The sequence below is a fragment of the Nerophis lumbriciformis genome, linkage group LG20, assembly GCF_033978685.3.
Source record: "Nerophis lumbriciformis linkage group LG20, RoL_Nlum_v2.1, whole genome shotgun sequence".
NCBI lineage: Eukaryota > Metazoa > Chordata > Actinopteri > Syngnathiformes > Syngnathidae > Nerophis > Nerophis lumbriciformis.
Window position 1 is genome coordinate 33951319 of NC_084567.2, and position 13682 is coordinate 33965000.

At 40.4% G+C, this 13682-nt stretch overlaps 1 protein-coding gene across 2 annotated transcripts in view; it reads right to left on the bottom strand.

Annotated features, from left to right (window-relative positions):
* nars1 (asparaginyl-tRNA synthetase 1) overlaps positions 1-13682 on the bottom strand; it is a 29973-nt gene that overhangs the window by 14184 nt on the left and 2107 nt on the right. For both annotated transcript variants that reach the window (XM_061980832.2, XM_061980831.2), the window contains exons 2-9: positions 8241-8323; positions 6756-6821; positions 5859-5951; positions 5662-5751; positions 5390-5468; positions 5229-5299; positions 506-592; positions 14-235 (exon numbers count right to left, since the gene is read on the bottom strand). In XM_061980832.2, the coding sequence (XP_061836816.2) occupies positions 14-235; positions 506-592; positions 5229-5299; positions 5390-5468; positions 5662-5751; positions 5859-5951; positions 6756-6821; positions 8241-8323 (791 nt within the window). The remainder of the gene's footprint in view (positions 1-13; positions 236-505; positions 593-5228; positions 5300-5389; positions 5469-5661; positions 5752-5858; positions 5952-6755; positions 6822-8240; positions 8324-13682) is intronic.

Below are 13682 nucleotides of genomic sequence, written 5' to 3' on the forward strand. Positions count from 1 at the left end.
GACTTGACTGCACCTCGTAGTATCCGCGGTCAAAGAAATGGTCCCTGAAGCACTGCGTAACCACGGAGCGCACTTTGAGGATCTTGGAGACGTTCTCTCCTCTGATCAGCATGTGTCGGTTGTTCAGTTGGACGTCCACGTCGGACTCTTCGTTCAGAAGGTTGTCGGCCCCGCCCGCCGGTGCCAAACCAATCAGCTCCCAGAAGTCGCAGTGGAGCTCGTGGCCCCCTGGCGCCTGGGAGACAAAATGTTAGCCCCCGGAAAAACATCCTTTGTGTGTTTCTTTTGAACATCAAAACCAATTTTCATAAACGTCAACACTCAGTAATATGCACTTTAGTACCAACCGCCAATCTGACTTTACACATGCACAGGTATTTTGAATTATTTGAAGATTCATGAAATGTTCAAATACATGTTTGTGTGGATGTTGCCCAATCTGCACATATTTTAATGAATATAAATATGTTCCCTTTCTTGTGTGCAAGCAATGCAGTGCGTTTACCTGTTTTCCTTCAGGAACAGGTGTTACAGTCCCATACAGGGCTACTGTGCTCTCAGTGGACAACACCAAGCCGTTATAGCACTGGCACTGGAGACAGGAACAAGACTAGTTAGTATGTCCATAAGTCAACCTCACATATAACTTCAAAGATTTAAAAAAAAAATGCATTGACTGCACTTTTTTTATTGTAATTTAAAATTGAATTAAAAAAAAGGATACTGTGTGATATCAAAATGCAAATTAAAACACAAGACAATCCAATGTTTGACACAGTTTAATGTATTATATATATCATGTTTAAATAATGATTTGGTGCTTTTATCAACACTCAAAGCCCTTCACAGAGTAGTAAGAACCCATAATTCATTCACTCCACATTCACACCTGGTGGTGGTAAGCTACATTTGCAGCCACAGCTGCCCTGGGGTAGACTGACGGAGGCGTGGCTGCCAGTTTGCGCCTACGGCCCCTCCGACCCCACCACCTCTCATTCATTCACCCATGTGAGTGGCACTGGGGGCAAGGGTGAATGTGTCCTGCCCAGGGACACAACGGCAGTGATTTGGATGGCAACAGGCGGGGAGTGAACCTGCAACCCTTAAGTTCCTGGCACTGCTGCTCTACCCACCACACCATGCCGCCCCAATTGATACAATTCCAATCAGAGTTTACACTGACTCATTATGGGAATTAATTTAAAAAAATGTGGGACCACCACAACCAGACGCTCTTTTTAGCACAATTCTGGCAAGATATTTAGCCGCCACCTACGGCAAAATGTTCTGGTTTCCTGGCACAGACGGACTCTACATTCAAGCAAAGTCAACAAATGTTCAATTGGAAAGCTATTTGAGAAATCAATTTCAGAAGCTAAGTGTTAGCCTGCTTTTATTACCTTCACAAAGAGATTATGTAATCACCGGGGCTTGTTTGTTTATTTGGTTACTTAATAAGGAACATAACTCAAAATGTTATGGGAGGATTTTGTTGAAACTTTAAGGAAATGGATAAGGAACAAGTGATTTGAACTTTTCTGTGAGTGCGTGTGTACGCTAGCAATTCCCGGCCCCGCCTCAACCCACAGAGACAAAAAGAGTGAATGATTGACAAAAGGGTTAGTTAATTAGCAACATAGCTAAAAAAGTTAAGGGTGGATTTAAATGACACTAAGGAACTGTCAGAAATGGGATCAGGAACAAGTGATTAGATTTCGGGGGTCGTCCGATCACCATCTGGATTCAAACATTTTGTTCAGGTATACTTTACTATTGGGACATAGGTCTGCGCTCTCTTGAATGCTTTTCTAGTTGGTTTTGTTTTATAAATTTGGAATCATAGTGCAGTTGGAACACTCAACTATATGCAAGTATCCACGGTCTTAGCCGTTGTAATGGTGGTTCTTTCTTCTTTTTTAAAAATTGTACAAAGATTATGTTTTACAGATCCTTTTTAAGCCGCTTTTTGGCCGTCTCTTCAGGATACGTACGCTGTTTTGTGGGCGGTCCTATTTATATGGCTCCAATTTGACAGCGTCTTCTCCCCGCCATTTTTGTTGTAGTTTTTAGCGCTTGCATAGCGAGGCGACTGACGGATTGAGTTCAAACTATGCGCTACTTTGTATTACAAATGGCAACAGTGGAGGATGCATGTGCATGTACGAGCCAGTCTGCCCCACAAGAGCAGCACTTGAATTTCACTGCGGCATTGGCCGCGACCTCCCTCGTCTTTCGCCGTAATGCCCAAAAAATTTACTAACATTTGCGGCAAGAACATGACATGACTTTTTACTTGTTAATGGACAAGGGATATAACAGTAAACAGTATAATGATAATTTGTGATAGTTCCCGACGGTTAGTAATACCGTTTAATTTTTTAATGACCTAAAAAACGTCATTTTCGGCAACACGAAGTCAGGCGCATGCACACTAGCGTCGTTTGGCTTGATAATCATGGCGGACCAATGACACAGACTTTGCTGCGGAGATTTCCCCTCGGATTAAACAGAGCCAAGCGCTTGGTTTAACGTCATTTTCCCCCGCTTGCCGGCGTGCGTTTAAGAGCGCACTGCTGTGTTTAGATGGAGACAGGTGTGGACAATATTGGAGACAGACGCACTTGTCCCCACACTAAAAGTATACAGTGAAGGAAAAAACTATTTGATGTTTTGCAGCCAGGTCAAGGCATGTTTTTAAGGTCAAGGCAACACTTGCCTTGACCATAAAAAGTTAACATTTGAGGCCTGCAAGAGGATAGTAAGTAACCTATTGACTTCAGCTTTAGACTATAACGGCGGACCCGCGCAAAGCTCTTTGGGTAAATCTATACCATATATGGATAATCCATTGACGTCATCGGTGCAAAAAACGTCACAGGTTTGGCAAATCCCAAACGGCTCTTTTAGCGAAGTATGAAAAAAGGCAATAATATTTTCTAAATATTTCTGCAATGCCTTAAGGTTTCATTTAAAATTTTTGGGACTTAAGCAGTTCCCAAAAACACGACCATAGGTACTAATGGGTAAGAAAAGTTGGTTTTGCGCCTTTAAAATGTAATAATTTTTTAGGTAGTCCTCCTCCTAATAGAGTCCCTCCACTCAAAATAGGACAAGAGCATAACCACCTAACATGAAAGTTGCTACAGTGTTTTAAGGTTTGATAACTCAATAACTCCTCCAGACATATTTCTTGTCATTGTCGCCAACAGCTCAATTTTGTCTTGTTTGACGATAAAAAATATTTAAAGGTGTAATATGTGGAAATGGGGCAGCACGGTGGTACAGGGGTTAGTGCATGTGCCTCACAATACGAAGGTCCTGAGCAGTCCTGGGTTCAATCCCGGGCTCGGGATCTTTCTGTGTGGAGTTTGCATGTTCTCCCCGTGACTGCGTGGGTACTCTCCGGGTACTCCGGCTTCCTCCCACCCCCAAAAACATGCACCTGGGGATAGGTTGATTGGCAACACTAAATTGACCCTAGTGTGTGAATGTGAGTGTGAATGTTATCTGTCTATCTGTATTGGCCCTGCGATGAGGTGGCGACTTGTCCAGGGTGTACCCCGCCTTCCGCCCGAATGCAGCTGAGATAGGCTCCAGCACCCCCCGCGACCCCAAAAAGGGACAAGCGGTAGCAAATGGATGGATGGATATGTGGAAATGTTATGTCAAGTCATCATTAAATGGCCCTGATATGTCAAAAAGCATTAATAAATCATGTTCTTTTCGAATACCTCTATGACTGATAACTGTAGTTCAGCCGGGATATGCTCATTTCAAAATTAGACTCACAGCCCCGAATCTTGTTATTGTTTTCATTTCGATGTCCCGCCCTCTACCATTTGACCAATTAGAAAGTGCCTGAGTGTGTCACTTTAAGGTTGCCAGTTACGCACCGCCCTCTTCGTCTAGCTACTGCCACTGGTAAAGTTACTAAACATGTCAGAACTTAGTAAATCTAAAAGGTCTTGTTACGATTCTCAACTTATTTATGACAAAGCCAGGAACAAAACAAGGATTTGTATCGGGGATGCCTTTGAAAGATGGAGAAGATCTTTTCATCTGACGCCAAACTTGCTAATTTCCTCCTTGATAGGTAAGTCAGGCATTTACGTTTTCTTATTACTTGTAATAAATGGAAATGGACATTTTGTTTGTAAACTATATTGTCCAATACAGTCTATGATCTTGTCTAACAAAGCTAGTATGTTCATGCAACGAATGCTTAGTGTGATGGTGCTTAGCTCCTAGTGTAATGCTTAGCATGATAGCCCGGTCAATGACACATAGGCTAACGGGAGAAATATATGCCCGTGAGCCTGTATGTCGATGTGTCATCCAATTGACAGGGAAAAATATATTTTCGACAAATGAAACCTATGTGGACATGGGTAGTGTCAGTGCCTATTTCGTTCTCAATATGCTGAAACGCTGAGGAAATGGGTTCCAACATTAGTACCGGTAAGTATAATTGCGGTTGGTGATGTGCGTCCATGGAAGAGAATGCAGTGCGTCAGATAGGATGCAACATGGAGTTATGCTGAACGAAATGTGGCGGTAATTTTACTGTTGGCTTTGGCTTGCCATCAAAGTAGGCCTATGTGATAATATATATATATATATATATATATATATATATATATTTATTATATACATAATATATTTCGATGGTGGTCCGTGTGGTCAAACTAGACATTTTAGCAGTGTCAATATGCCCCTTATTTTCTAGAGTTTATTGGACAATTCCAGTGAGTGTGGTCAAACATTTTATGCTGCCAAAGAGCAACTATCGGCTGCAGTCAATCGTGTCCACTAACATGAGAAGGTAACAAGGCTTGGCCTTGTCACATTAAAATAAATCCAAAGAATCATTTAATGAATAAAAGCAATAAAAATGTTTTAAATAAATGAATTAATTACACATGAAGTAATCCTAAATTAATTCACACTTAAATGTTGTGAAGTTGATTAAATTGATTAAATTATATAAAATAAAGAAACATTGATCAATTAAAAATAAATTAATCCTACATTTATTCAAAATTGTACAAACTAAAAATAAAATAAAAATAATAATAATGATAATTGTAGAACAATTCTAATAAATAAATCATCAAGACATTCATGACCATGTGAAGCTCTGACTGGAACTGTAAAATAATCACTAATAGCCACAAACAATATCCTTATGAGACACTAGACAAAGCATTTAACATTAGGAAAATACTTACCAGTTTATCAGACAGCACACACTGGAGAAAACCGGTTCCATCTCTCAGCACGATAAACATCAAATTCTTTCCTGCAGACCAACACAGTCAAGTTACAAACATTTGTAAAATTGCCAAGACTATTTAATACAACAGCCACATCTGACTTTCAGTCTCCTCACCTTGCCTCCTAAGGCGATGAATCCATCCAAAGACTTTGACTCTCTGCCCCCTTTTTGTTTCAAGAAGATTAATTTTAACCTGCACAAACACATTCAAAATCAAGTTTTAGAGAACATTTTGAACTTCTTAAGAAATAAACGCAACAAAATGTACCCCACTGCGGCAATCAGTTGAAACACAATGAAAAAAACCAACATCCCATAAATGCAAGATCTGTGTATTAAAGTGTATATCTTGATTGTTGCTACAATGCTTATTATGAAAAACAAACCGTTTCCGGGTCGGGCAAACTGGCGTCCTTTTCAATAACGATTTTCTTGGCGTCTTCCAGGTTCTTCTCTCTCCTCTCATTGTCTTCTGCCTGTAAAACAATATGAAACAAATAAAGAAATAAAAAACACTGGTGCACGCATTGGAGGTATTGTGACAGGTGATTTGAAGGAGCCTGCGAGAAACAAACAAACAAACCTCCTTTTTTTCCTTGGACTCATTTTTGGCTTGCTCTCGGGCAAAAGCCTTCTTTGCATTCTTCATTTGCGTTTTGGAAATCACTGCCCAGCGCTAATAAAAACACAAAGATATACAGGAAATCAAGAAAACAGAACTAGGTCTTACCTATAAATTACAGGTATCACATTTTTTAATGTTGTCTATTTCCAAAAAGTACATGGCACTTACAACCTGAAACTAAAATGTTGACATGTTGTGTAGATTATCTAAAACTAGGACTGTAAACATTAATGTGTTAATGCAGATAGAAAAAAATAGCTTTTTTGTAATAACATGAACTAGATGTTAAAGGACGTGCTGTCAAATTTTTTTAAATTTTTTTTTATCAGATTCATCGCACTTTTGAATTTGGATTATTCATGATTAATCACAGGTTTTAACTCACCTACATAATTTAAACCAACTTAAAAAGGAACCCAATATTTTGACATACATGCAATTGTATTGTCAGAAAGAAGCATGTACAGTCAAGATCATTTGTGCGATTAATTGGTGTACATACATGAATAATGAGATATTTTTGGTGATTAATCACATTAGTTAACTTGTTATTTTTGACAGCACTATGTAAAGGTTTTTAATTAAAAAGTTAATTGCATCTTATTCATTTCTTTCTAGAGTTTCTTTACTGAAACAAAAAACACCATTAATTTATATCAAAAACGGATGATATTTAATCATAATTAATCAAAATGAATCCTCAGGAACTGTGTGATTAATCCGATTAAAAATACAAAACAGTTGGTAGCAGTATAAAATAACAAACAAGAAGTATTGTGCCATTAATAATACATTGAATAGGAAGAAGAAATGAGAGTAAGAAATGTTGGGGGAAGCAAAAAAATTCCCACTAACCTCATCCTCTTTCTGTGAGTCTACATAGATGGTAGGGAATGGTTCTTTACCGATGAACAGCAGAGCCTGCAAGGGTTGGATCAGAAACACAAAGATGGACATCTAAGTAGTGTACATGTCACTCACATGTACTGCTATTACAAAACACAAAACCAGTGAAGTTGGCACATTGTGTAAATCGTAAATAAAAACAGAATACAATGATTTGCAAATCCTTTTCAACCTATATTCAATTGAATAGACTGCAAAGACAAGATACGTAACGTTCGAACTGGAAAACATTGTTATTTTTTGCAAATATTAGCTCATTTGGAATTTGATGCCTGCAACAAGTTTAAAAAAACCTGGCACAAGTGGCTAAAAAGACTCATCAAACACTTATTTGGAACATCCCACAGGTGAACAGGCAAATTGGGAACAGGTGGGTGCCATGATTGGGTATAAAAGTAGATTCCATGAAATGCTCAGTCATTCACAAACAAGGATGGGGCAAGAGTCACCGCTTTGTGAACAAATGCGTAAGCAAATTGTCGAACAGTTTAAGAAAAACATTTCTCAACAAACTATTGCAAGGGATTTAGGGATTTCACCATCTACGGTCCGTAATAAAATCAAAAGTTTCAGAGAATCTGGAGAAATCCCTGCACGCAACATTGAATGCCCGTGACCTTGGATCCCTCAGGCGGTACTGCATCAAAAAGTGTGTAAAGGATATCACCACACACTTCAGAAAACCACTGTCAGTAACTACAGTTTGTCGCTACATCTGTAGGTGCAAGTTAAAACTCTACTATGCAAAGCCAAAGCCATTTATCAACCACACCCAGAAACGTAGTCCAGACCTGTCTCCCATTGAAAATGTGTGGCGCATTATGAAGCATAAAATACGACAACGGAGATCCCGGACTGTTGAACAACTTAAGCTGTACATCAAGCAAGAATGGGAAAGAATTCCACTTCAAAAATTGGTCTCCTCAGTTCCCAAACGTTTACTGAGTGTTGTTAAAAGGAAAGGCCATGTAACACAGTGGTAAAAATGGCCCTGTGCCAACTTTTTTGTAATGTGTTGCCATTAAATTCTAAGTTAATGATTATTCGCAAAAAAAAAAAATTATGTTTCTCAGTTCGAACATTAAATATCTTGTCTTTGCAGTCTATTCAATTGAATATAAGTTGAAAAGGATTTGCAAGTCATTGTGTATTTCGTAAATAAAAACAGAATACAATGTGCCAACTTCACTGGTTTTGGGTTTTGAGGAACAAATATATATTGTTATGGATTTAGATGTAATGACAGTTAATTATGTTAAAATATTGTCTGTACAGTTGAAGACGGCAACATTTGATTACGCCTGACAAGAAAGAAATGGTTTCTAAATGCAAACATATAACACCGTCTGAACACAGATCGCATTCCTCCCAGCCCTCAGGTCTCCTTGAATTTTAAGGTCCTCAACAGAAGAACTCCATGACATGACCACTGACCTTGAGAGGAGTCTTGAAGGGTTTCTGCTGGGAGCCATCTCCATCCTGGTCGTTACCACATTTGTCTGACGCATACAGCTCAACTGAAGAACACATGACAGAATGATTTCAACACAAGCGCTCAGCGGAATTTTGTTTTTATTTGAGGGTGTTCACAATAAGATGTACTGAAATTAGAAATAGGCAATTTTGTGGGATGTTTATTCACCCGTGTGTGTGAATAAACAGATGTTTACCTTATACCAATAAACATTTGTTCAGTATTTTAACATAAAAGTGTTTGATTGTGAGGCATTAAAAGCCACAAAATGCAACGGGTCCATCAGACCCACAAACGCTGGCTGAGTAACAACAATATGAACGTTGCACGGAAAATTTCTCTGCCAGTTTCTGCATCCCACAGGGATTCTTCTTTTGTGTTTCTGCACTTGCGGTTCCCAACACAAGGTTGCAACACTGTTTGTCAACACTGTCTGCTCTCATTTTCTCGCACATTTGACCCTCTGATGTTCTGTGTACCTACACTCTGTCCTCCTCCTGTCTAGGCCTGCTGTGTGTGTGTGTGTGTGTGTGTGTGTGTGTGTGTGTGTGTGTGTGTGTGTGTGTGTGTGTGTGTGTGTGTGTGTGTGTGTGTGTGGTACACAGAACATCAATTTCCACACTTCTATTAGCCCCGGACATCTTATATGTAATAGAAATGTGTAGGGGGTGTGTATGGTATGTGGTCATTAAATTTGTATTCTGATATATGTTCTTCACAAAAAATGAGCGAAAGTCAGTCTCAGTTTGAAAAATTAATTAATTGTATCATTTTTCTTTTAATAAAAAATGAAAACGGGTCCCACAGACTCCCGAACACCACACAAGGGTTAAGATGTTGGAGACAGTTGTTTTACAGTGGGAACACTCATAATAGCCACCTGCAATTGAGACTGAACATTAAATAATTAGTCATGTTTCTGCTGGCCTCAAACTATTTTTTTGGAGCAGTTATTCTTTGTTTACTTGGCGTCGGAAGCGTCGGTTTGAAATCTCCTTCGGACTTTACTCAAACCAGTTTGCCAACTTAAAAGTGAAACACTTTATGCCAGGACTATTCAACTAAATTGTTCTAGGGACCACATTTCCAGAAAGCTAAGAACTGGGTGGCCGGACTTCTCCTTTCACTATTATTCATATTTTGAGAAACAGCCTACCATGTAGTGGACATTTGTTTCTTTTTACAGGGTAAAAATAGCCTTGTTTTACAAAACATGATTTTTCGGAGGTTAAAAAGTCAATACAAAGATCTGCCAATGTGTTCACAATGGTCTAAATTCCTCTATACGAAATGAATGCTCTTGTGTTTTAAGGAATTTGCTGCAAAAATTTCAAGTGTAAGTTTTTACGTGAGGGGGGGGCGGTCTGGTTTCATTCCCGGGCTGGATTTAGCCCCAAGGTTGTTAGTTGAACAGCTTCGTATGCCCCCAAATCCAAACAACACCCCTTTTATACACACTGATCCTAGATTGATTGATTGAAATTGATTGAAACTTTTATTAGTAGATTGCACAGTACAGTACAGTATGTATTCCATACAATTGACCACTAAATGGTAACACCCCAATAAGTTTTTCAACTTGTTTAAGTCGGAGTCCACGTTTGAAGTCTAACAGTAAGTTAACATGTGTATATAAAGCACTGCATTTTGCTGCAATAAAACTAACCACTCAGTTAAAAAGTATACGTAACCAGAGCGAGTGATTTGACTTTAGCCTAATTGTGTGAATGCTCCAAAGCATTCCCACATACGGTTTTCTACACCAAAATGCATCTATTTATTCTTCTTCTTCTCCAGATTTTGGCGCGATCTACCTTCCACATGTTTCATCCGATTCAAACCGTTCCAATTTCTAACTGTTCAGCCTATTCGGGAATCGCAGGCTTTCCCTTGACAAATTCCGAACATTTCCAGATTTCCAGGTTTTCTGGGACATGTTTCCTATTCAAAATGAATTGGCCATTTTTCAAATTTCCACCATTTCCACATTTTTGCACCGATTCAATCAATCAATCAATGTTTATTTATATAGCCCTAAATCACAAGTGTTTGAAAGGGCTGCACAAGCCAGAACGACATCCTCGGTTCAGATCCCACATCAGGGCAAGGAAAAACTCAACCCAATGGGATGACAATGACAAACCTTGGAGAGGACCACCCCCCCACCCCCCTACCAAAAGTGCCTTATTGCCTTATTATTCATGCGTTCGTTACGTCTCATCTCGATTACTGTAACGTATTATTTTCGGGTCTCCCTATGTCTAGCATTAAAAGATTACAATTGGTACAAAATGCGGCTGCTAGACTTTTGACAAGAACAAGAAAGTTTGATCATATTATGCCTATACTGTATATACCTTTATATACATATATACCTATATACATATATACCTATATATATATATATATATACTTATACTGGCTCACCTGCACTGGCTTCCTTGTGCACTTAAGATGTGACTTTAAGGTTTTACTACTTACGTATAAAATACTACACGGTCTCGCTCCATCCTATCTTGCCGATTGTATTGTACCATATGTCCTGGCAAGAAATCTGCGTTCAAAGAACTCTGGCTTATTAGTGATTCCCAGAGCCCAAAAAAAGTCTGCGGGCTATAGAGCGTTTTCTATTGGGGCTCCAGTACTATGGAATGCCTTACAGGTAACAGTTAGAGATGCTACCTCAGTAGAAGCATTTAAGTCCCATCTTAAAACTCATTTGTATACTCTAGCCTTTAAATAGACCCCCCTTTTAGACCAGTTGATCTGCCGTTTATTTAATTTTCTGCCCCCCTCTCCCTTGTGGAAGGGGGGGGACAGGTTCGGTGGCCATGGATGAAGTGCTGGCTGTCTAGAGTCGGGACCCGGGGTGGACCGCTCGCCTGTGCATCGGTTGGGGACATCTCTGCGCTGCTGACCCGTCTCCGCTCGGGATGTTGTCCTGCTGGCCCCACTATGGACTGGACTCTCACTATTATGTTAGATCCACTATGGACTGGACTCTCACTATTATGTTAGATCCACTATGGACTGGACTCTCACTATTACGTTAGATCCACTATGGACTGGACTCTCACTATTATGTTAGATCCACTATGGACTGGACTCTCACTATTATGTTAGATCCACTATGGACTGGACTCTCACTATTATGTTAGATCCACTATGGACTGGACTCTCACTATTACGTTAGATCCACTATGGACTGGACTCTCACTATTATGTTAGATCCACTATGGACTGGACTCTCACTATTATGTTAGATCCACTATGGACTGGACTCTCACTATTATGTTAGATCCACTATGGACTGGACTCTCACTATTACGTTAGACCCACTATGGACTGGACTCTCACTATTATGTTAGATCCACTATGGACTGGACTCTCACTATTATGTTAGATCCAGATTATGTTAGACTTCCTTGTGGGGAGGGGGGGGGGGGGGGGGGCACAGGTCCGGTAGCCATGGATGAAGTGCTGGCTGTCCAGAGTCGGGACCCGGGGTGGACCGCTCGCCTGTGCATCGGCTGGGAACATCTCTGCGCTGCTGACCCATCTCCGCTCGGGATGGTGTCCTGCTGGCCCCACTATGGACTGGACTCTTACTATTATGTTGGATCCACTATGGACTGGACTCTCACAATATTATGTCAGACCCACTCGACATCCATTGCATTCGGTCTCCCCTAGAGGGGGGGGGGGGGGGGGGGTTACCCACATATGCAGTCCTCTCCAAGGTTTCTCATAGTCATTCACATCGACGTCCCACTGGGGTGAGTTTTTCCTTGCCCTTATGTGGGCTTTGTACCGAGGATGTCGTTGTGGCTTGTGCAGCCCTTTGAGACACTTGTGATTTAGGGCTATATAAATAAACATTGATTGATTGATTGATTGACTCTCACTATTATGTTAGATCCACTATGGACTGGACTCTCACTATTACGTTAGATCCACTATGGACTGGACTCTCACTATTACGTTAGATCCACTATGGACTGGACTCTCACTATTATGTTAGATCCACTATGGACTGGATTCTCACTATTATGTTAGATCCACTATGGACTGGACTCTCACTATTATGTTAGATCCACTATGGACTGGACTCTCACTATTACGTTAGATCCACTATGGACTGGACTCTCACTATTATGTTAGATCCACTATGGACTGGACTCTCACTATTACGTTAGATCCACTATGGACTGGACTCTCACTATTATGTTAGATCCACTATGGACTGGACTCTCACTATTACGTTAGATCCACTATGGACTGGACTCTCACTATTACGTTAGATCCACTATGGACTGGACTCTCACTATTATGTTAGATCCACTATGGACTGGACTCTCACTATTATGTTAGATCCACTATGAACTGGACTCTCACTATTATGTTGGATCCACTATGGACTGGACTCTCACTATTATGTTAGATCCACTATGGACTGGACTCTCACTATTACGTTAGATCCACCATGGACTGGACTCTCACTATTATGTTAGATCCACCATGGACTGGACTCTCACTATTACATTAGATCCACTATGGACTGGACTCTCACTATTATGTTAGATCCACTATGGACTGGACTCTCACACTATTATGTTAGATCCACTATGGACTGGACTCTCACTATTATGTTAGATCCACTATGGACTGGACTCTCACTATTATGTTAGATCCACTATGAACTGGACTCTCACTATTATGTTAGATCCACTATGGACTGGACTCTCACTATTATGTTAGATCCACTATGGACTGGACTCTCACTATTATGTTAGATCCACTATGGACTGGACTCTCACTATTACATTAGATCCGTTAGATCCACTATGGACTGGACTCTCACTATTATATTAGATCCACTATGGACTGGACTCTCACTATTACGTTAGATCCACTATGGACTGGACTCTCACTATTATGTTAGATCCACTATGGACTGGACTCTCACTATTATGTTAGATCCACTATGGACTGGACTCTCACTATTACGTTAGATCCACTACGGACTGGACTCTCACTATTACGTTAGATCCACTATGGACGGGACTCCCACTATTATGTTAGATCCACTATGGACTGGACTCTCACTATTACGTTAGATCCACTATGGACTGGACTCTCACTATTAAGTTAGATCCACTATGGACTGGACTCTCACTATTAAGTTAGATCCACTATGGACTGGACTTTCACAATATTATGCTAGACCCACTCGACGTCCATTGCATCCGGTCTCCCCTAGAGGGAGGGGGGGGCCACATCTGCGGTCCTCTCCAAGGTTTCTCATTGTCCCATTGGGTTGAGTTTTTCCTTGCCCTGCTGTGGGATCTGAACCGAGGATGTCGTTGTGGCTTGTGCAGCCCTTTGAGACACTTGTGATTTAG